The sequence below is a fragment of the Oncorhynchus keta genome, chromosome 19 (assembly GCF_023373465.1).
Source record: "Oncorhynchus keta strain PuntledgeMale-10-30-2019 chromosome 19, Oket_V2, whole genome shotgun sequence".
NCBI lineage: Eukaryota > Metazoa > Chordata > Actinopteri > Salmoniformes > Salmonidae > Oncorhynchus > Oncorhynchus keta.
The window spans coordinates 29,833,181-29,854,287 of record NC_068439.1 but is presented as its reverse complement, the minus strand read 5'-3'; the positions used below and the strand labels follow the sequence as shown (position 1 = coordinate 29,854,287).

The following is a 21,107-nucleotide window of genomic DNA, read 5'->3' as shown; positions in this document are numbered from 1 at the left end:
CCTGGCCACATCTACAGTCCTCATGCCTCCTTGCAGCATGCCTAAAGCATGTTCACGCAGATGAGCAGGGACCCTCTGCATTTTTCTTTTGGTGTTTTTCAGAGACGGTAGAACGGCTTCTTTAGTGTCCTAACTTTTGACCGTTCCACAAGTGCATGTTCATTAATTGTTTATGGTTCATTGAACAAGCATGGGAAACAGTGTTTAAACCCTTTTCAATGAAGATCTGTGAAGTTATTTGGATTTTTACTAATTATCTTTGAAAGACAGTGTCCTGAAATGTACCTTTCTTTTTTTGCTGAGTTTACCTATAGGATAGTGAGAATCTGATAAAAATCCATAATCCTATAGGATTTTATGACTAGGGATATGAGCAATTCCATTTTTTTGTTGACCAAATTCGACACTCTTTACATTTCTTCGTGGATTTATTTTCGTGGACAGATTTTGGGCGGAGTAAACCATCTTGCTTCGCCTCTTACTCTCTGGTTGAGTTTATGTTTGGTTTACCTTGTCTCGCAGGTAAAAATAAATAAATGCTGTAGCAGGAATTTGGGAAACGAAACTATACCGCGTGTGTTTTGTGGGCAATTTAATTTTAAAAGAAAAGTATAATACAAATGCTCTTGCTCTTTGAGGAATATAACTTTACGGAAGAAAACTCGGTGGAAAGATCCGCGATCACTCTTCCCATGCCGTGAGTAAAACGTAGCTTAAACGGAAACGCATACTGCAAATTAGTAAACCCAGGTGTAACTTTAGCAATACACTACAGATAGAACAACATACGATACTTGATTGGATATGCATTTTGGAAATGGCACCTTGACAATTATTGTAACTTATTTTGACATAAGACTGTAAATCTGTCGTTCTACCCCTGAACAGGCAGTTAACCCACTGTTCCGAGGCCGTCATTGAAAATAAGAATTTGTTCTTAACTGACTTGACTAGTTAAATAAAGGTAAAATAAATACAAATAAATCGACTGAAAACGTCGTCGTCCTGCTCAACAAGCTGTTTTGCTGCGTGTCAGCAAATTAGTAACCTTTTATTATATGAAGTAGGCCCGGCCGGTTTATCAAACAACTGTTCAGGGATTGTTTTAATTAATATCAACTCCCTGTAAAGCCGTTTTTAAATTGAAATTGACATTCACCTTATGACACATTTGTTTACATTTTGGCCAATTTCAGCAGCCTACATTGAATGGACTGTCACCGTCCTCATGCTGGCTTCCATAATGCCATTATTAATGGCGTGTTTACTTTCTGTGAAAGAAGGTTTTGAACGTATAGACTAGGCCGTTCTGGAGACCCAGGGCGCCATTTTCTGGCATATCACAGTAATAACACACCTGAATCAAGTTCCCATCTTATCACCAAGCCCTTGGATTTAGATGAATCAAGTGGGTTAATGTTGGGCTAGAACACAAACGGGCAGGGGTCATTGTAGTGTAGGCCAAACGCCAATAAGGCTGAAATTGAACCAAGTTTAAGTTTGTGTATTTAATCTTGTTGTGTCTCATTGATTTTAAAACAACTCATTTGAGCCCTACATCTTGTAGGCTACATACACACAACATCCACGGAATAGATTGGGTAACTTCGCTTGTCACTAAGGGATATGTGATGATTGATATAGTTTCTTGGATTGGCAGGGGTTGCAGCCTCATGTGACTTATGTTTCAAGTTTGGTTTGCCATACCAAGGCCCTGCAGCATACATTTGACATGTCATATAGTCAGGCATTGACCTCATGTCCATGTAGTATTGTTGTTGTCTATTGATTCACATCCACCTTACTTCGTCGGAAGGCGCTGATTATTATGACAGGGCTAAGCAATGTTCTTTATAAATGTAACCCCACTCCTTTTCCTCTTTTTTCCCCAGGCCCTGGCTCTAGTTAACTACCATGCCCAGCAGCAGCACAGGGAGCCCCAGACCCTGGTCCGAGCCAGGGGGCCAGAAAGGCCTCGTCCCTCTGCGACCCAAACATCATCTCTCCCGGGGCAACAGCACCAGCCTGGAGTCCTGCTATGAGGAGCGATGTGTGGACCCGGTGGAGGACAGGCACCAGGGGCCAAAGGTGACATACCACAAGGCCAACCGCAGGGACGCGCAGAGCAGGGAGGCAGAGGAGACCATTGGCTTCATCCCCGGATCTGGAGACTCTCCTTCAGGGGGTCAGGGCTGTGGTCCCTGTGCCCACTCCTCCCCAGGAAGCTGTAAGAGCTGGGTGTGCAGTGTGCTGACCTGTGGACTCTACAGGGTGTGTCGGAGCACCATCCTGGCCCCTAGTCCCAGAGAGAGCTCCCCAGATGACGATCGGGAGAAGGTCAGCCTCCGTGGTCTCCAGGGCCACCTTGGGACCAACGACCCCCAAACCAGTAAGGAGAGTGGTGGTGGTGACTCTGATTGGTCGGAGGACGTCTACATCAGAGGGGTCAAAGTGCACATTTCCACAATGGAGAAGGAGCTTGTGGTCGTTACCAGGCCTCCGTTACACAATGGAAGAGGTGGAGGAGGAGGGAGACGGTACAGCCCTCCCTCCTACTCCTGGAATGAGGGGGATATGGGTGATCTGAGTGTGGGTGATGTGGACTCTCTGATCACCCAAAAGCTTCTGGAGCTGTACTCCGAGTACCAGATCGAGGAGCTGGCCCACTGCACCTCAGACTCAGTGTTCTTGAAGAAGACCAGTGAAATCAGCCAGCTTATCAGTGACCTGGCCGAAGAGCATCAGCTTGATGAGCAGGATGCAGAGTGTCGACTGGTCAAGGGCATCATCAGGTAGCTACCATTCACTGGTAGGGATTAACTGCCTTGATCAAGGGCACAACGTGTTTATAATAATAATAATATATGCCATTTAGCAGACGCTTTTATCCAAAGCGACTTACAGTCATGTGTGCATACATTCTACGTATGGGTGGTTGTGTGTGCGCGCGCAAAAGCAGTTGCGTATCGCGACAGCAAATTAATACATTTACTTTGTAAAATGGACAGTAAAGTTGATATACCATTTATCTATTCTATTTTATCAGGATCAGCACCAGGAAGAGCAAGAAGAGACCTCAGTGCAAAAAGTCACAGAGGAGAACATCCGACAGTGGTAACGAAACCATGAGCAACTATCAAGCATCAACCATCAGCAATAACAGTAAGCAACTTCTCTACGGATAAACATTTCCAACAGCTTTCCCCTTATTTTGCGTACTTATTGAAGTGATACTTAATTTGTCATTAATTTGTTATTACACTGTTAGTTGACTGTCACTCTTTGTTTGTTTTTTGTTTTTTACGTTGAAGATGATTATTGTATCCAGATATCCAAGGAGACAGATTCTGATATGAATGCTAGGAACATGAGGATCAACAGTAGAGCAGGTAAGAGACTTGACGTGTGTGCTGTGCAGTGTTATTGTAGTCATCATTAAGCGCTTGTTATGATGGGGTTAGAGTCCTTCAAGACACATGTTTACTGAAACCGCAGTATTTCCCTTGTATTCATTTAGCAGCAGCACATTGCCACTGATAAATTGTTGCCAACCACCCCGGAAAATTTGAGGGGATGGAAAACCGCTTTCAGTGTAAACTTAAATAACTATAACCAGACAAAGTTTATAGAAAATATAATTGATGTATATATTTTTAAAGATGCAGTAAGTCTTGTCAGAAGCTAGCAGAATCATTACTTACCAGCAGCTGTAAATTCCCAAAAAAACTCATTACTTTTTCAAGTTCAATTTCCTTGCTTTGTGGGTCAGAGTGCAGTATTTATTTCGTTTCATAGCACAAACGTTTGTTAGCACGTTTCTCATACTGGCTTAATGCTTCGAACACACCGACAGCGCCATAGTGCAAAATAGTAAGCAGCATCATCTTGATATGTGTGCAACAAAAGTTCAACATTCACCATTTCTGTCAAGCCGTCTTCGCATACATTTTGACGCCTACCTTCTATAAATCCAACGTTATGCACCACACCCCGAACGTACTGCAACCGCCTCTGCAACGCAATGCTGCAAGGCAAACGCAGCGTTTCATTGGAAATGAATGTAATTCTGGTGTACCAAAATGCAACGCCGCGGTCGGTGTGTTCGAAGCGTTAGACACGTACAGAGCGGCAATGCTCTGACATCGCTCATCCATATGTATATATTCTTAATTCATTAGATTTGTGTGTGGTGTATGTTGTTAGCTATTACTTGTTAGATATTACTGCACTGTCAGAGCTCGAAGCACAAGCGTTTCGCTACACCCGCAATAACATCTGCTAATCACGTGTATGTGACCAATACAATTTGATTTGAATTGCAGGGGGGATGCCTAGCAACATATTCCTCGGAAGGAGTTAACTTCTGCATTGCGCAACAAATTCCCATTATTTGAACAAATAGTATGACAGCCAAAATGGCTTTGAAAAAGGTTTTTCAGCTAAGAGGGAGAAGTATCTAACAAAATTTACATTTTACATTACATTTAAGTCATTTAGCAGACGCTCTTATCCAGAGCGACTTACAAATTGGTGCATTCACCTTATGACATCCAGTGGAACAGCCACTTTACAATAGTGCATCTAAATCTTTTAAGGGGGGTGAGAAGGATTACTTTATCCTATCCTAGGTATTCCTTAAAGAGGTGGGGTTTCAGGTGTCTCCGGAAGGTGGTGATTGACTCCGCTGTCCTGGCGTCGTGAGGGAGTTTGTTCCACCATTGGGGAGCCTGGAGCAGCGAACAGTTTTGACTGGGCTGAGCGGGAACTGTACTTCCTCAGTGGTAGGGAGGCGAGCAGGCCAGAGGGGGATGAACGCAGTGCCCTTGTTTGGGTGTAGGGCCTGATAACTACATTATGTAATTGATTTTATTTTTGGAGTAGCTTGCCCTTATAAAATGTCACCAGAAATGACGCTACATGACCAAACATATGTGGACACCTGCTCATCGAACATCTCATTCCCAAATCATGGGCATTGATATGGAGTTGGTCCCCCTTTTGCTGCTATAACAGCCTCCACTCTTCTGTGAAGGCTTTCCACTAGATGTTGGAACATTGCTTCGGGGACTTGCTTCCATTCATCCACAAGAGCATTAGTGAGGTCGGGCACTGATTTTGGGCGATTAGGCCTAGCTCGCAGTCGAATTCATCCCAAAGGTGTTCGATGGGGTTGTGGTCAGGGCTCTGTGCAGGCCAGTCAATTTCTTCCACACCGATCTTGACAAACCGTCTCTGTTGCTGAAACAAGAAAGGGCCTACCCTTCCAACTGTTGTCACAAAGTTGGAAGCACAGACTCGTCTAGAATGTTATTCTATGGTATAGCGTTAAGATTTCCCTTCACTGGAATGAAGGGGCCTAGACCAAACCATGAAAAAGAGCCTCAGGCCATTATTCCTACTCCACCAAACTTTACAGTTAGCACTATGCATTTGGTCAGCTAGTGTTCTCCTGGCATCCACCAAACCCAGTTTGATCTGTCGAACTACCAGATGGTGAAGCGTGATTCATCATTCCAGAGAACGCGTTTCCACTGCTCCGGAGTCCAATGGCGTGAGCTTTACACCACTACTGCCAGGCACTTGGCATGGTGCATGGTGATCTTAGGCTTGTGTGCGGCTGCTCGGCCATGGAAACTAATTTCATGAAGCTCCGACAAACAATTATTATGCTGCCAGGGGCAGTTTTGAACTCAGTAGGGAGTGTTGCAACCGAGGACAGACGATATTTATGAACTTCAGTGGTCCAGTTCTGTGAGCTTGTGTGCCCTACCACTTCGCGGCTGAGCCATTGTTGCTCCTAGACGTTTCCACTTCACAATAACAGCACTTACAGTTGACCGGGGCAGCTTTAGCAGGGCAGAAATTTAATGAACTGACTTGTTGGAAAGGTGGCATCCTATGACGGTGCCACGTTGAAAGTCACTAAGTTCTTCAGTAAGGCCATTCTACTGCCAGTGTTTGTCTATGGAGATTGCATGGCGGTGTGCTCCATGTTATACACCTGTCAGCAAAGGGGGTGGCTGAAATAAACAAATCTACTAATTTAAAGGGGTATCCGCATACTTTTTTAAAAAATATATAGTGTACCTTCTCACAGTCCTACATAAAAATGATCCAGACTGGAGTTCCCCAGTGATTCCCCCCCTTCCATGACCTTTGCCACCGCTGCACAAAACAAATTTAGGAAACACTGAAACCGGTTGGGTTAGTATCTGAGTGAGAGAGATCTAATAGAGTGAATCTTGTGGCATATATCCAACGTTATCTCTTCCCCTGTTAGATACTTCCTTTCCGTGACTTTTTATTGTGAACATCCTATTTATTTAAGCCTATCCCAGAGGTGGATTGGTTGTCTTAAGGTTGTAGCTCCTTGGGCAAGTCAGACTTGTATTGTCTTTGTCAGACACAAATAAATAGGTTTTATAAACCAAATGCTGTAATATGAACCTAATTGAATCATGTGGATGACAAGTTGTTCTTGATGATGAAGGTTCTGAACCAATTATGTATATATTACTAAACCTGTGGACTTAACTTCATTTTGCACATAAGTTGATGACAAGGTACTCCTGATGTTTACTTTGTCATTTGCATTTTATGTGTGAACTTTGAAGCCAAATTTCCTCATTGCGTTGACAATGAAGTTTGTCTGTTCTATTATATATCTCATACCTTTATATTTTGATTTAAGCTGAAAGTTCTGAGCATCAGATCTCTGTGTTTGGCATGCCCCTTCCCTGGACCACGGTCAGAACATGATGACCCATCCTCAACACTCCTGATGCCATGGAGCATCTCACCAGTCCCCAGCTGGAGAGGTTGGGACCCATAGTTACACATGTATTGTATGTTCTATTGAATTCCGTGTTGGGACCTTGATTGCACACTCCAATTGCACTTGGTAAATTAGGTGGGAGGAGTATTACACATATGCAAACTACTCCAAAGACCATGACTTTGAAGACTATACTATGAATCGTGTCATCTGTATTTTGAAGGATTATAATGCACTCAGGGTGGTGAATGTATATTTGATTCTGACATATTGCGTCCGTGTTTGGGGGTTGGTCTGTCTCAGAGAGAAGTTACTGTAGACTTATCAGACCCTTCCAGAAGCTCCTCCTGTTTTGATGTCCGTTCTTCTTATCGCCCTCATATTACTTTAGTGCTGTATGTCCCTTTATCCTTGAATAACAACTATCTGTGTTAATATGAAACCCCACTCTCCACTGCTGTTTGATCACTTTCTGCTTTATCAGGTCAACTCCCAACACTGACACAAGAACCAGTTTCAAGGTAGTGTACTTGCATCCAGGGACTTGCAGGGTAAAGTAAACTGACCCAAGAAATATAGATAACCGCACACATGATTGCGCCACGGTTTTACTGTGCTGTGTTTGGACCTGACGGTCTTAGTCTTTGTAAGGTTTAACCCATGTGAATAATGCAGTGGTTTGTACACCAAGAACCAACCTGGAATGTACTGGAGGCCAAAAACCACTCGGAACTTATGAAGAAAGAACACCTCAAAGACAATGGATGTTGTTATTGGCTTATTGGTGACTGTGAAATACAATTGTAGATGTATCTTTTGATGCCATGGGAAAATCGTTCTACTATACATAACTTTAATCCTAATATGTTGAGATTGCTTTAAAATTGGTTATGCTTCAAAGTCTTTAGCGAGCATGTGGCCCAGCTAATGTTGTAACATTTTATCATTGTAGACTTCAATGAGTACATATGTGAAATTAACTTTTATAATGTATGCAATTCTGTGATTTTATATAAAACTATAAAAAAAAGTGACATACAAATGAAGTTGTGTTGGCGTTAATGCCATGCGATTCTTGCACATTTTGGCTAATGTTTTATTGTGGTTGGTATAAAGGATATGAGCTGTTCTCTATGGGGAAAATTCTAACTTCCACTTAAGTCTAATTTTAGTTCTGCACAAGGGGAGACTAAGTGGGTTTATGTGGAATTTAGGATCTGCCACTCTAAGCGTGTGTAAATTAATGACTTACATTGTAATTTAAAAAATATGTCAAACTGTGACTACCTCACCTTTCATTAGCTCACCAATAGAAGTCAGAGACCTACGTTTTGTGTGTTGACATTAAGCTCTGTGTATGCCTGGGTCTTCATTCTTTCTAAATAGCCTTTTCCCTTCGCATGACTAGACTTGAGTCACACAATAATCACAGACAATACTCTTCGTCTATTTTCACCTCAGTTCTATAGTGTTGATGTATCAAAATGGAAGAATGTCTGACAACATGCAGACTGTGAGAGCAAATGGGAGTTCTGTGAGGTGAAACTTTTAGCATGTCGAAGATTGAAAAGATCTGACACAATAATTTTTTCTTACAATGAAAGGCAAGCATATTTTTGATTCTACTCAATACATTTTTGTCTGAATGTTCTGTAACGCTTTGCCATGTTGAACAGGCCCACATTTAAGACTTACGCTACACAGACATCTCTGGCAAGTGCACACTTGACTGGGTGTTCATTTGTGCCCCCTGGGGATTACTTTCATCTTTGTAAAGGACAAAATAATACAGGCCACCAAATAACTGTAACAGGATGACTGACTACATGTTTGGTTGTTCATGTAAAACAGGTTAATCTGGTTCTGGCCATAGACAGGAAATTGATAAGAGGTAGGTTTATAGGAAATGGATAACTGTTTACACATTGTTGAGCTAGTTGAGTATTAATACATGGCCTAATGCCACATTTTGTCTCCCTTATCATGCGTGGGGTGTTCATTTGTGCCCCCTGGGGATTACTTTCATCTTTGTCGAGGACAAAATAATACAGGCCACCAAATAACTGTAACAGGATGACTGACTACATGTTTGGTTGTTCATGTAAAACAGGTTAATCTGGTTCTGGCCATAGACAGGAAATTGATAAGAGGTAGGTTTATAGGAAATGGATAACTGTTTACACATTGTTGAGCTAGTTGAGTATTAATACATGGCCTAATGCCACATTTTGTCTCCCTTATCGTGCGTTGACATGTTCAATTCCAGGTAATATCACTCAAGGGATTTTTGGTACTTTCCATTATGTACTTCCCTGTATGGTATGCAGTACAACATGTTTGTAGTTGCATGTCAGAAACCACTAGTAGGAGCCAGAGTACATATCATGCTAAGAGCCAGTACAATTAGTCCATGATTTTTCTATCAGTGGAAAATACAGTAGCTCTCACTTCATTTATTTTTATCACACCACTGATAAATTGTCAGAAATGAATGATAGAAGAGTGATTAAATATGTGTATAGAAGAGAGAAACTGAAACATTTTGTTTATAAAACTTTTATTGCTTAGTTGCAATCTTCACATTCATATTTGTCAGTAGAAAATACGCTAAAATGTCATTCACACACATACACCATACACACTCACAAACTTTCAGCTGTACTCTTGTCTCATAAACAGCATCTCACTTAACAAGTCATACAGATTCGCCTGACCAATAACAGGTCTGAAGAACAGTTCTGTGATGAGTGATTCGCTGACAGCATGTAGGGCAGAAGTCGATAGTAGGATGTGGCTGAGTCGACCCGAGTTTCCTGGGTGAAGGGTCAGGACAACCTCCTGTAGAGCTCTCTGGGCCTCCTGTTGGAGACTGTTGATAAATACAGTGGTGCTCAGTCCTGGGACGTCTGTTAAGAGGAATTGGGGTAAATGGAATGTCAATTCAACTGTATTCCACCATCAGCAGTTTAACACTGTGACAGAAGAGTGAAGCTGTATACCATCATTTGTCATGTTAGATTATTAAATAATCATTGATTATGCCATTGATTGCTTCAAATATTTAAATCGAATGAAATGAATAGAATGTCAGTTCAGGTAGATTTGGAGTTCCACAGTACACCATATCATGCTGAGAAGAAGGAGAAGAAGAGCTTTACCTGGATTGAACAGCATAGCACCCTTCAGATAGGCATATTCCTTTGGGCTGAGATTCAGAGTCCACAGTCTGTTCAGACAGGATCTGAGTTTATGCACCCCAGCCAGCATGGGCAGAGACCTCTTCCCCTCATCTTCCTCCTCTTGCTCTTCCTCACTCTGTGGCCCCTGACTGTTAAGGAGAATCCTCCTCAGCATGCTAGCTTGTGGTACATCCATCACCTCGAACACAGTCCGTTCTTGGGCCAGGCCCAGAGAGAACAGGGGCACCCAGCAGTCTCTCAGCAGAGATAGCTGATCCTCCACTGGAAGCTGACTGAAGGAGGGTAAACTCTTCATGAAGCGGATGGTTTTGACCAGAACATCAGACGCCACCTGACAGGTTCCCTCAGGGTTCTTCAGACACACTGCCCGTCGCCGCTCGCAATGACAGTTGTGAGGCATTATCATGTTGTAGTCATACTGGTTCACGTGGTTGTTGTTGATCAGACTGTTGTTGTTGTTGTAGTTACTCTCCGCCCAGCTCAGGATATTGTACAGGATGGTGTGAGGCTGATGTTGTTGCTCCCGGTAACCTGAACAGTGACAGGTGGTCTTCATCTCTTCAAGTGAAAACATGAGATAAATTTTCCTTTGAGGATCAATAAAGTATCAATCAATCAGTAGATGATAAGATGTCCCCAGTGCGGAGGCTTTACAGAGCTATGCTACAGAGGTGAGAATATCCACATTCTCTCTTTGAAATATTGTCCAGCAGTGTGATCAGCAGCTCTGACTGTCAAACAACTCCAGTAGCCCAAGTCCTATTTATAGGAAGATAGGACACGCTTCTCTGATCTGTGTGTGACAAGTCAGCCTTGACCCCTCCCCCTCAGAGCACACACACACACCCGAGAACAACAGAGTGACCCTGGACTGCTCTGCTCGCTGCGTTAGGTTCTATCCACGTGGAGCGAGGTAATAGGGCGTATTCATAACAACTGTGACATTTGCCCTGCAGGGAGGGAGAGACGTGAGGAAGCCGGCTGCGCTATGGTGTCAATGACATTTATCATGTTTACCTGCAGTTACTAACTCAGCCTGTACCAGGCTACCAAGGACAGGGTCAATGCTCCCATACAGACTGCTACCCCAACACACAGCCTTGGTTCAGCCTTCGATTACGTGCTAGTTAAGGGGTAAATGCAGACTTGGAATCATAGGATAGCAGCATTAATGTTGGTATTGACAAAGAGTAACATAATTTTAGGAAAACAACAGAAGTAGCCTAGATCCTAATCACATAGATAGATATAATTTTATTATCATGATCAATAGCATACTTTCTTTTTGGCCTTGCATGTGTTTTTGCAAATAGGCTATGCAACATAGAAAACATTAATCTTTCCACTCATGTTGCATATCACTCAACATAACTCTGTGTGATGGCCATTGTGACCCTTATTTCACTTTATTTGAATAGTTCAGTCATGGCGCCACAGATATATTATCTGGGTCAAAGAGCTGTTGGTCAATGACATCTATTCATCAGCGATATCTCCGGCTAAATCACTATCATGGACAATAAATGAGGGTTAGAATTAGAAAGATGTTCTACAACTATTATATGTAACATTTTCAATAGGATCATTGCTGATTCAGAGGTGGGGAAATGAGCTATAATGGCTACAATAAAGAATTTCAGAATCAGAATGTTATCCTTGAGCATACAAATCATGTGTTTGCATGTAAAAATGTCTTTCCATAAATACATTTTAATTTATTCAAATGCACAGTTCTAACAGATTAACGAAGAAATAATATGCAATCGTGAAATAAAATGAATATACGATAATTATGGCATAATTAATTAGCAATATTTTTGCCATCAATCAAACACTAATTTCTCATCTAGAATATTCCTATTTTCCCCCCGTCAAAATTTGAATATGCCCATATCCGTTCATGTAACACGATCTAATTGGCTGTTTGGTTGTCATTTAAAAGCTTGGCCTCCCATTGCATCAAACTTTCCATTCTCTTAGAAACAAGGCGGTGCTTGTTTCCAGGAAGTAGTACAGCAACGTGACTTTACATTGCTCCCTGTTGCTGCTAGCCTGTCCGTTTCAAATTATATTTTCAAACAAGTTTATATATATATATATAAGGATATATATATATATATTAGAACAGAAAATGGGTGATGATGAAAAGTATGACGGGATGTTGCTTGTTATGGCACAACAGCACGAAGGAGGTGTACAAGAGGTAAATTACAGTTTGATAGCATGCTAACATTAGCTAACAAATTCATCAACAACTGGCTAGCCGGCTAATTAAGTTAGCTATATGGGGATGGGAAAATGTCCAGCGTTTGTACCATGCATATAACACCACAAACATGTAGCTAATTTTAGTCGCATATATTAAATATCAAACCAGTAGCGCAATCGTTAACCATAGGCTAGTTGGCTGTGTTTAGGCATGTTGGTGTGGTACCGTTAGTAAAGCCATAACAAATAGGCTTGTGAGTCATATAAGGCGCAGGTTGGCTATATATCATCTCTAATGTAATATTTGTTCGTCCAACAGTTAGTAAACACGTTTTTCAGCTTCCTCCGGCGTAAAACAGACTTCTTCACGGGTGGCGAGGCAGGTGCACCAGAGAAGGTGAGTCCAAAATTGGATACCTAACAGAACAAAAATGCATACATCAAGAGATGCTGAACTAATATGTCTAATCTTATGAACTAGCACAATAATAAAGTCAAAATTGGCTATATAGTAAACATTTTAAGGGTGTTTTAAGGTTAGGATTGGGGTTAGGATCCGTTTTTAAAATTAGATTTGCAGGGATAAGAAATAAGTAGAAATAAGAGGGGTTTATGACTTTGTGGCTGTGTTACCTAGTAATAATACCTCTGTCCCCAGCTGGTGAAGGAGTCGTTTGCCCAACACAGCGGTCTTGCCCTGAAGGCCCACAGAGAGAAGGAGAAGAGACAGGAGAAGGAGAAGAGAGAGAAGGCAGAGAGGGCTGCTAAGCTAGCTGAAGAAGAGGAGAAAAATAAGATAGCAGACGGCGAGCCCAAAATCAAAGAACTGACAGACGAAGAGGCAGAGAGACTTCAGTCTGAAATCGACAAGGTAAGAAAAACGTGTTGTCACTTATGAATGTTTGATGTGCTATACACATTAGATTTAACGGTTTGTCTTTGTTAGGGCTGACCCCGTTTAGTCGACTGGTCAATTGTTTGGTCGATAGGCTGTTGGGGGACTGAGAATTCTTTAGTCGAGCAGTAGCAGAAAATATCAACCGTCTGATTCACACTGAGTGAACTGATCCATTGTGGAGGCCTTGGAGATGGCACAGTCCATCAGTCTAAGACATATTAAACTGAAATTGTATATGTTTATATTACATAAGAACAATGGTGCAACACTAATAAAAATAACATTATTTTATAACAAATGTGTGTTTTACCAGTTGCTTTCCATGGTTCTGAAACACAGCAATGTGCTGTTGAATTGGTGCCTTTTCCTAGACCATGTTGCTATGTGTATAATTGCAAAGTTAACCAACATATTGATGTTGAGAACAATGCTGTGGAGAACAGCAGCAGAATGAGGAGAGAAGAAAACAGCCCTTATTGTCTAAGAAAAGTGAGGAGAGAGGAAACCCCAACTTAATTAGGTCTATAATCAATAGCCTAACTGTTAAATGTGCCTGTCTTTATAAATCATCAATATATCTACAGAAATAAGACAGATCTTGCTTCTGTTGCCTGTTTGAGTGTTTGTTTAATATCCTACTGATTCCGTGACTACCAAGCCTCACTCAACATGTCAAGTAAACAATTTCACAAATTAGACGGTGTTTAATCTTTGCTTCACTGTAATTTTAGTTAGAACAGCCTTCATAGTATTATTTATAATTGATTTAGTCTTTACACTGTTCTAAATTGTTGGGGAAATTATATTTATAATAAAACCCCACCTTTTTCTTGATCTCATTGTTATTATTATGATGATAAGTAATGTCATTATCATATGTAGGATTAATATAGCAGCCTTGTATAACCCCCATCGAGCTCTAGGGCATCCTGTTTAGTCTTATTACTGTAATTAACTTAGGCCTATATTTCAATACTTCTATAGGCTACTGTATCAATCATTCATTTGTTCATGTCACCACACAGCATACGAGTCATTCATGATTTGAAATGCAATCAAGCATTACATTTTTTTAAATACACTAAAGCGAGCATTTAATAATTAGCTTATGCAATAAATAAACTTTTCCTTTTCGGGAAATTGCATTCATGAATGAATGCGACTGTTTTTAGTCTTTACTGTAATAAAGGCTTAACATAAAAATGTTAGAGCAGACTCTCTGGTACGCTTTTACCTTATTTAGTGTTTACACTGTTCCAAACGGTCAGAAAAATCATATTGTAATCGATACAGCACCTGTTTAACACACATAATATGCATGCAGCGTTTGCTCCTTACCGTATTTTTCTTGATCTCTGGGATTTTACACAACTAGTCACATTTATTCCACACATCAGATTTTCCCTTTACCTCCTGAGCAACCAGAAAACATCCCCCAGTTTCAATTTTATTCGTCACGTCCTCTGCATCCATTTTGCTGTCACGTGTTATGGTGTTCAGAGTTTGTTATAACCAGTTTATTGATGTTATTATGATATGCTATAGGTCAGGCTCTATTGTACCCAATTCAGACAGGGTTAGTTTTACCGGGGAAGGTCGGGTAATTATGTGCATGAGCACAAAACACAGACAACTCTTGGTAAAGAACAGACAACTCTCTGTAAACCAATTATTTTTAAAATCGGGGACCATCCTAGTCTTTGTCTTGATGACGCTTGATGTCTGTCTTTTTCTTTTCTTGGTTTCAGCAAAAGAAACAAGAGGAGAAGAAAGAGGCCACAAACACAAATGCAGAAATTCCACCTGAGAAAGCTGAGAAGGAAGGGAGAGAGAAGGGAGAGAAGGAGGTAAGAGATTTGGTTGGGATGCCTCAGTAGAAAAATGAGCTGTAGTGAGACTGTTTCCCCTGCTATCATATAGGCGGGGCATCTCACTTGGGAAATAAACTAGGGGAGAAAACGTATGCATATACAGTGCCTTGCGAAAGTATTCGGCCCAATTTTTCAGTTTTTGATTTGTTAAAAAAGTTTGAAATATCCAATAAATGTAGTTCCACTTCATGATTGTGTCACACTTGTTGTTGATTCTTCACAAAAAATACAGTTTTATATATTTGTTTGAAGCCTGAAATGTGGCAAAAGGTCACAAAGTTCAAGGGGGCCGAATACTTTCGCAAGGCACTGTACTTAACAGCACAAGGGTATTTTATGCATGTTGAAGGCAATTGAAGCTAATTCATAACTTGTTGATTTCTGCCAGACTGATTCCGATGGAGAAGAAGATGAGAAAGACAAGGACAAGATGAAACCTAATGCAGGCAATGGAGCTGACCTGGCCAACTATCGTTGGACACAATCCCTGTCTGAAGTGGACGTGAGTTTATTTGCCTTTGGTTTTAGTATCCCCTAGTGCATGGATATTAAAGTTTAACTGGAGCATGATTGTTTAACTATGAAGGGGGTATTTTGTGCTCTCTGTTCATTTTGCACATTATGCATGGGCTGGGCAACTCCTCTATTTCAGAGCGGATGGTTATCTTTCTGCCCCCAGTTGCTAGGGATTGGGTTAGTATTGGGCAAGATGTAATCTGGGCAGAAAAGGTAATCGGGCATTCTGTGTGTTCTTCTTTATCTTGCTTGCTGATGGTGCCTTCATTCTAATTGGTTGTTCCCCTTTATCCCGCCCCCCAGCTGATGGTGCCTTTTGATGTGAAGTTCCGTATGAAGGGGAAGGATGTGGTGGTGGACATCCAGCGTGGTATGCTGAAGGTGGGTCTGAAGGGCCATCCTCCTGTGATTGATGGACAGCTCTACAACCACGTCAAGGTGGAGGAGAGCTCCTGGCTCATTGAGGACGGCAAGGTGGTCACCATTCACCTGGAGAAGGTACTGCTTTTATTTCTCTTGTATTACAAGGGGTTTCATTGAGATTAAACATCTCTTTCACTCTGAAACCTTTTAATAAACTAAATCATGCCTTGCGTCTGTTTCAGATCAACAAGATGGAGTGGTGGAATAAGATGGTGACCACGGATCCAGAACTCAATACAAAGAAGATCTGTCCAGAGAACTCGAAGGTAACCAATGCCAAGCTACCGATGCGAGGCTCACTGTATATTGCAAGAGAACATGTGATTATTCTCCTTTATTTAAAGATTAAAGGGTAATTTATCTCCCACTTACTAAAGCTCTTTCCCTTACTCTCCATCTCTCACCATCTCCATCTCTATATTCCTCCCTCTCTCTCCATCTCTATATTCCTCCCTCTCTATATTCCTCCCTCTCTCTCTCCATCTCTCTATATTCCTAACCTCTCACCTTCCATCTCTCTCTCTCCTCTTCCATCTCTCTATTCCTCCCTCTCTCCATCTCTCTATCGCTCCTCTTCTATCTCTATATTCCACTCTCCATCTATCACTCCTCTTCCATCTCTCTCTCTCCCTCTATCTCTCCCTCTATCTCTCCCTGCTGTCTCAGCTGTCAGATCTGGATGGGGAGACCCGTGGTATGGTGGAGAAGATGATGTACGATCAGAGACAGAAGTCCATGGGTCTACCCACCTCCGAAGAGCAGAAGAAACAAGACATCCTCAAAAAGTAGCTTTCAGCACATTGCTTATAGCACCATCATATAGCATGTCCATCATGACATAGTTTAAGTAGTGCAGTACTTTTCTTAACATTGGGCTCAAGAGTGGCACAGTGGTCTAAGGCACTGCATCTCAGTGCAGGAGGCATCGCTACAGTCCCTCGTTCGAATCCAGGCTGAATCACATCCGGCCGTTATTGGGAGTCCAATAGAGCGGCACACAATTGGCCCAGCGTCGTCCGGGTTTGGCAGGGGTAGGCCATCATTGTAAATAAGGCATTTATTTTTAACTGACTTACCTAGTTAAATAAAGAAAATAAAAACATAGACAGTGAAATGTTTGACCTATCCCAATAATCACTGGGACTTAACTACTGGTAATCTACTGACAGAATTGAAAAATAAAAATTAGAAAAGTACGTCATGTTATATACCTACTGACAAGACAATGTTCTGTCTGCTGTTTACTTTCTATAGGTTTACTTGGTGCATTTATTTTTATTGTGAAACATGTTCCAATATACTGGATAGTTTAACAGCCATAGAAACGAGGAAAAGGTGAATGTAAAAGCGGCTGCCTCCTACTGTTTCCTGTCAAGGTCAGGTCACACAATCATTGCAGCCATAAACAGATAGTGAGACGTCTGTACCAGCTTCCCAACTGAGTCCGGGACTAGAGCTGACCTCACTACTTGTTCCTCGACCATCATAATGCCCGGTGTCACCCAGTGCACTCCTTTTCAGCAGGTGGATTATGCAGTGTGTTTTTTGAGTAGTGCTCGGCCATCATTGTACAGTCAGTCTCAATGTGCATGTCTCCCACTGTTGACCTTTTTGTTATGAGCAGGTGGATTGCATAGTTTGTGCCCTGTTATTTAAAAAAAAAAATCAATAACAAAGTTCTATGCATTTTACATACTGCGTCGTCTTATGAATATGCTCTGTATTCGACAGATTGCATGACCAGACAATGACCATGTCCTTCCTAGTGACGTGACTGAGCAATGTGAGGTGCATTAGTGATAGTTGGCAAATACTGACTGAATGATCTCTGTATGACTCACTAGACTAGTATAGGTAGAAGAACCATTACACAGTGATAAGGGGTGTGTACGGGATAGAGTGAAGGAGCCGTAACCATTGGAGATGGATGTACAGGACATTCTCTTATCACTGTGGAGATTATTAACCCCTTCTAGTCCTAGTCACGAGCAAGGCCAGCGTTAGGTTACCCATGTTCACCTGTGGCTTACTAGAAACCCTATTTAAGGGAAGGAGCCATCAGAGATGGATGTTGAGGACAGACTCTTATCAAAGTTCATGTTATTAATCCCTTCTACCCCCTGTCCTGGTCATGACGAGGCGAGGCCAATGATGGGTTGGCTGGTTATATGTGTGATGTCATTCTGCCATGTCTCACACTTCCTCTGTTTATGAAAGTGTCCTATTCAAACGATCTAGTACACTTACTATGGTTAGACTTCTGTTCATTACTGTGTGACACAATAGAGGAGATCCTTTATAAATGGGCGTTAGAGTCTGATGTGGTTACTTTGTAAGGTGTTCTTTTAACCATGTCGGTATCGGGCGATTTAAAAGCCTTAAAATATATCTGCATCGGCCTGTTGTGGAGGTGAGAAAACGAAGGGAGAGGTCAATATTGCGAAGAAAATATTGACCTATCGGTATCACACAATGTCAGTTACACATGCACTGAAGTGGACATCACTGTGCTGGTACCAGCTTGGCTTCCTCCACTCATTTTACTGGGCTCAATGCTGGGATGAGTTTATCCAGTGTAATCTGACTATTAAACATGGCTAGTCTTGCAAACGCCTATGATCGTTGTCATTGCCAAACCCTTTTAGCCTGGAACCAGTCTACTCTCACTTTTCAAACTCTAGGATGTGACCCCCCCCTCTGTCATTGTGTTCCAGGTTCATGTCGCAGCACCCAGAGATGGACTTCTCTAAAGCCAAGTTCAGCTAAGAGACGTCACTGTCGTTCCCCAGCCAGCCCTCCATACCCCTCTGCACTCTTACTCTGCCCAGGAAAACGACGACTATGAATCCTCATCAAAACCAACCTCCGGCGCGGATCTTACATTTGAATTGAATCTCTCTTCTCTTTATCTGTCTTCATCACCCTTTCGCTCTCTGTCTTCATCGCCCTTTCGCTCTCTGTCTTCATCGCCCTTTCGCTCTCTGTCTTCATCGCCCTTTCGCTCTCTGTCTTCATCGCCCTTTCGCTCTCTGTCTTCATCGCCCTTTTGCTCTCTGTCTTCATCGCCCTTTTGCTCTCTGTCTTCATCGCCCTTTCGCTCTCTGTCTTCATCGCCCTTTTGCTCTCTGTCTTCATCGCCCTTTCGCTCTCTGTCTTCATCGCCCTTTCGCTCTCTGTGTCTTCCCATTTCTGTAGTCCTAAAGTGATGGGTTCTTATTTGTCTCATTCCTGTGACTGACAGAAACTTGACGACTGTAATAACTCCCATCTTTGTTGTGTTGCATTTGTTACTGTGTTCTGGATGTTTTAAAGAAGTGTTTGGAGTTTTTTTCTTTTAAAATAAATGAATTCAAACCACATTCATTGAAATCTGGCATCATCAGTACTTTAATGTAAGAGAAAAATAACTGAAATACCATGTGAGATTAGCTACGATGCAGATTAGGCATTTAGTTCATTGTGAAATGTAACGAGCTTTCAGAGACGTTGCGAGATGCAGCAAATGTCACATTTTTTATTTGTTCTCATGTTTTTATTACCCATGAATTGAAAGTGTACAATTGTAAACCGTAGTTGAAGGCCAGGTTAACAGGTAGTTGTATTGAATTTGGAGGACTTCCAAGCCTCAGGCCCAAGGGTTCCCAACTGACTGACATATTCACTGTGTTTGAAATGAAACTTGTAGGTGTTGAGTATTCTTGTTCTGAGAAATGAAGGCTATTCCATGCGAGAAATTGCCAAGAAACTGGTGATCTCATACAACACAGAACAGCGCAAACTGGCTCTAACCAAAATAGACTGACGAGTTTCAGAAGAAAGTTCTTTGTTTCTGGTTATTTTGAGCCTGTAATTGAACACACAAATACTGATGCTCCAGATACTCAACTAGTCTAAAGAAGGCCAGTTTTATTGCTTCTTTAATGAGCACAACAGTTTTCAGCTATGCTAACATAATTGCAAAAGGGTTTTCTAATGATCAATTAGCCCTTTAAAATGATTAACTTGGATTAGCTAACACAACGAGCCATTTGAACATAGGAATGATGGTTGCTGATAATGGGCCTATGTAGATATTCCATTAAAATCTGCTGTTTCCAGCCACAATAGTCATTTACAACATTAAGAATGTCTACACTGTATTTCTGATCAATTTGTTATTATTTTAATGGACAAAAAAATGTGTCTTTCTTTCAAAAACAAGGACATTTCTAAGTGACCCCAAACTTTTGAACGGTAGTGTATATAAGTAGTATGTCAAACCAAAAATGATGGATTTGTAAAGGAATAGAGTATCATTAAGAGGAGCCAGTAACCTATAAAGGGTCACCTGGGATGAGATCATCTCCAAAGCAAATACAGTCACAGAGTAATAAGGAGGCCTGCTCGGGTGGAGGCAAAGCGTCTCAGAGTAGGATTGCAGATCTTGGATCTGTTAAGCCTTTTAGATCATAATGATTAGATCAGCACTCCTTCTCTGAGACACATTTTGAATACATACTCTGGACCTCAACCAGCCTCTCTGGCTCCCCCTGCAACAATAGGTCAGATGAGGATTCCAGCCTGGCTCTATTGTCAGGGTCTGCATGGGGCCGTGGGTAAAACAGCCCTGCTCACTGAGGGGGTCCGTTTGCCGGCCGCTCTCCCCTTCTCAGACTGGAGGAACAACAAGCAGCCTTCCGGCTAAGACACTCGGAGAACAGGGAGAGATAGAGAGATAGAACCATAGAGGTGTTATGGCTGGAATTAGAACCACCCTGGATGGTATAATGACAGACTGTTTCACCTCATGTTGACAAGTAACATTCAATAGTGAGGGGGAACCACCTACTCCTGTAAATAGAGTGGCAGGGCAGGACAGGGCTACTGTTGGGCTGAAAACAGAATCTGCCGCATTCAACCATGCAAACACTCCTAAACACATGTCATTCTGTGATCCAAACGTGTCATGCATTATATCTGTGGGTAATACTAAGGTCGTTCACAGGTTTACAGGACTGAGGGCTACCATAGGAGACTCAGGGGTATTTGCCCACCCAGTGGGATATATGGGGATCCTGGGGGATCCTACCAGGCGTGAGCGAGAGAGGACATGTTTGATCGGTGTTTGCATGTGTCCCAGGATGTGTCCATGCGCCAAGGTTGATGGGATTAACTGGAGCTGTTACACATCATTTTCTACGCATAGATGAATTCTGCTCTCGCTGCATTTCTCCCCT

The 21,107-nt window shown here is 41.9% G+C and overlaps 3 protein-coding genes across 5 annotated transcripts; 2 read left to right on the top strand and 1 right to left on the bottom strand.

The window, feature by feature from the left end:
• The first annotated feature begins 414 nt into the window (after nucleotides 1-414).
• Nucleotides 415-8,252, top strand: LOC118398049 (keratinocyte differentiation factor 1-like). Of its 3 annotated transcripts, none has more exons than XM_035793028.2 (5): nucleotides 415-522; nucleotides 1,893-2,792; nucleotides 3,047-3,162; nucleotides 3,312-3,389; nucleotides 6,692-8,252. In XM_035793028.2, the coding sequence occupies exons 2-5, from the start codon at nucleotides 1,915-1,917 to the stop codon at nucleotides 6,757-6,759; spliced, it is 1,140 nt and encodes a 379-aa protein (XP_035648921.1). In that variant the 5' UTR covers nucleotides 415-522; nucleotides 1,893-1,914; the 3' UTR covers nucleotides 6,760-8,252. The 3 variants fall into 3 exon arrangements, with proteins under 3 accessions (XP_035648921.1, XP_035648919.1, XP_035648920.1); XM_035793026.2 differs by having other exon boundaries at nucleotides 442-697; nucleotides 6,692-8,149; XM_035793027.2 differs by lacking the exon at nucleotides 415-522 and adding an exon at nucleotides 1,408-1,601.
• A 1,063-nt stretch (nucleotides 8,253-9,315) lies between these two features.
• On the bottom strand, nucleotides 9,316-10,848 carry LOC118398048 (nuclear receptor subfamily 0 group B member 2-like). Its single transcript, XM_035793025.2, has 2 exons — nucleotides 9,934-10,848; nucleotides 9,316-9,681 (listed from the first exon to the last, which is right to left on the bottom strand). The coding sequence occupies exons 1-2, from the start codon at nucleotides 10,547-10,549 to the stop codon at nucleotides 9,428-9,430; spliced, it is 870 nt and encodes a 289-aa protein (XP_035648918.1). The 5' UTR covers nucleotides 10,550-10,848; the 3' UTR covers nucleotides 9,316-9,427.
• A 1,110-nt stretch (nucleotides 10,849-11,958) lies between these two features.
• On the top strand, nucleotides 11,959-19,250 carry LOC118398047 (nuclear migration protein nudC-like). The gene is made up of 9 exons (XM_035793024.2): nucleotides 11,959-12,178; nucleotides 12,503-12,580; nucleotides 12,842-13,054; nucleotides 14,830-14,928; nucleotides 15,341-15,454; nucleotides 15,772-15,966; nucleotides 16,074-16,157; nucleotides 16,558-16,676; nucleotides 18,606-19,250. The coding sequence occupies exons 1-9, from the start codon at nucleotides 12,107-12,109 to the stop codon at nucleotides 18,655-18,657; spliced, it is 1,026 nt and encodes a 341-aa protein (XP_035648917.1). The 5' UTR covers nucleotides 11,959-12,106; the 3' UTR covers nucleotides 18,658-19,250.
• The last annotated feature ends 1,857 nt before the right edge of the window (nucleotides 19,251-21,107 follow it).

Coding starts and splice junctions, on each gene's coding strand:
- LOC118398047 (XM_035793024.2), top strand. CDS start 12,107: ATGGGTGATGATGAAAAGTATGACGGGATGTTGCTTGTTATGGCACAA. Junction 15,455..15,771: donor AATCCCTGTCTGAAGTGGAC/GTGAGTTTATTT, acceptor CCCGCCCCCCAG/CTGATGGTGCCTTTTGATGT. Junction 16,158..16,557: donor TCTGTCCAGAGAACTCGAAG/GTAACCAATGCC, acceptor CTGCTGTCTCAG/CTGTCAGATCTGGATGGGGA.
- LOC118398049 (XM_035793028.2), top strand. CDS start 1,915: ATGCCCAGCAGCAGCACAGGGAGCCCCAGACCCTGGTCCGAGCCAGGG. Junction 2,793..3,046: donor CTGGTCAAGGGCATCATCAG/GTAGCTACCATT, acceptor CTATTTTATCAG/GATCAGCACCAGGAAGAGCA. Junction 3,163..3,311: donor ATCAACCATCAGCAATAACA/GTAAGCAACTTC, acceptor TTTACGTTGAAG/ATGATTATTGTATCCAGATA.
- LOC118398048 (XM_035793025.2), bottom strand. CDS start 10,549: ATGTTTTCACTTGAAGAGATGAAGACCACCTGTCACTGTTCAGGTTAC. Junction 9,682..9,933: donor TGCTATGCTGTTCAATCCAG/GTAAAGCTCTTC, acceptor TCCTCTTAACAG/ACGTCCCAGGACTGAGCACC.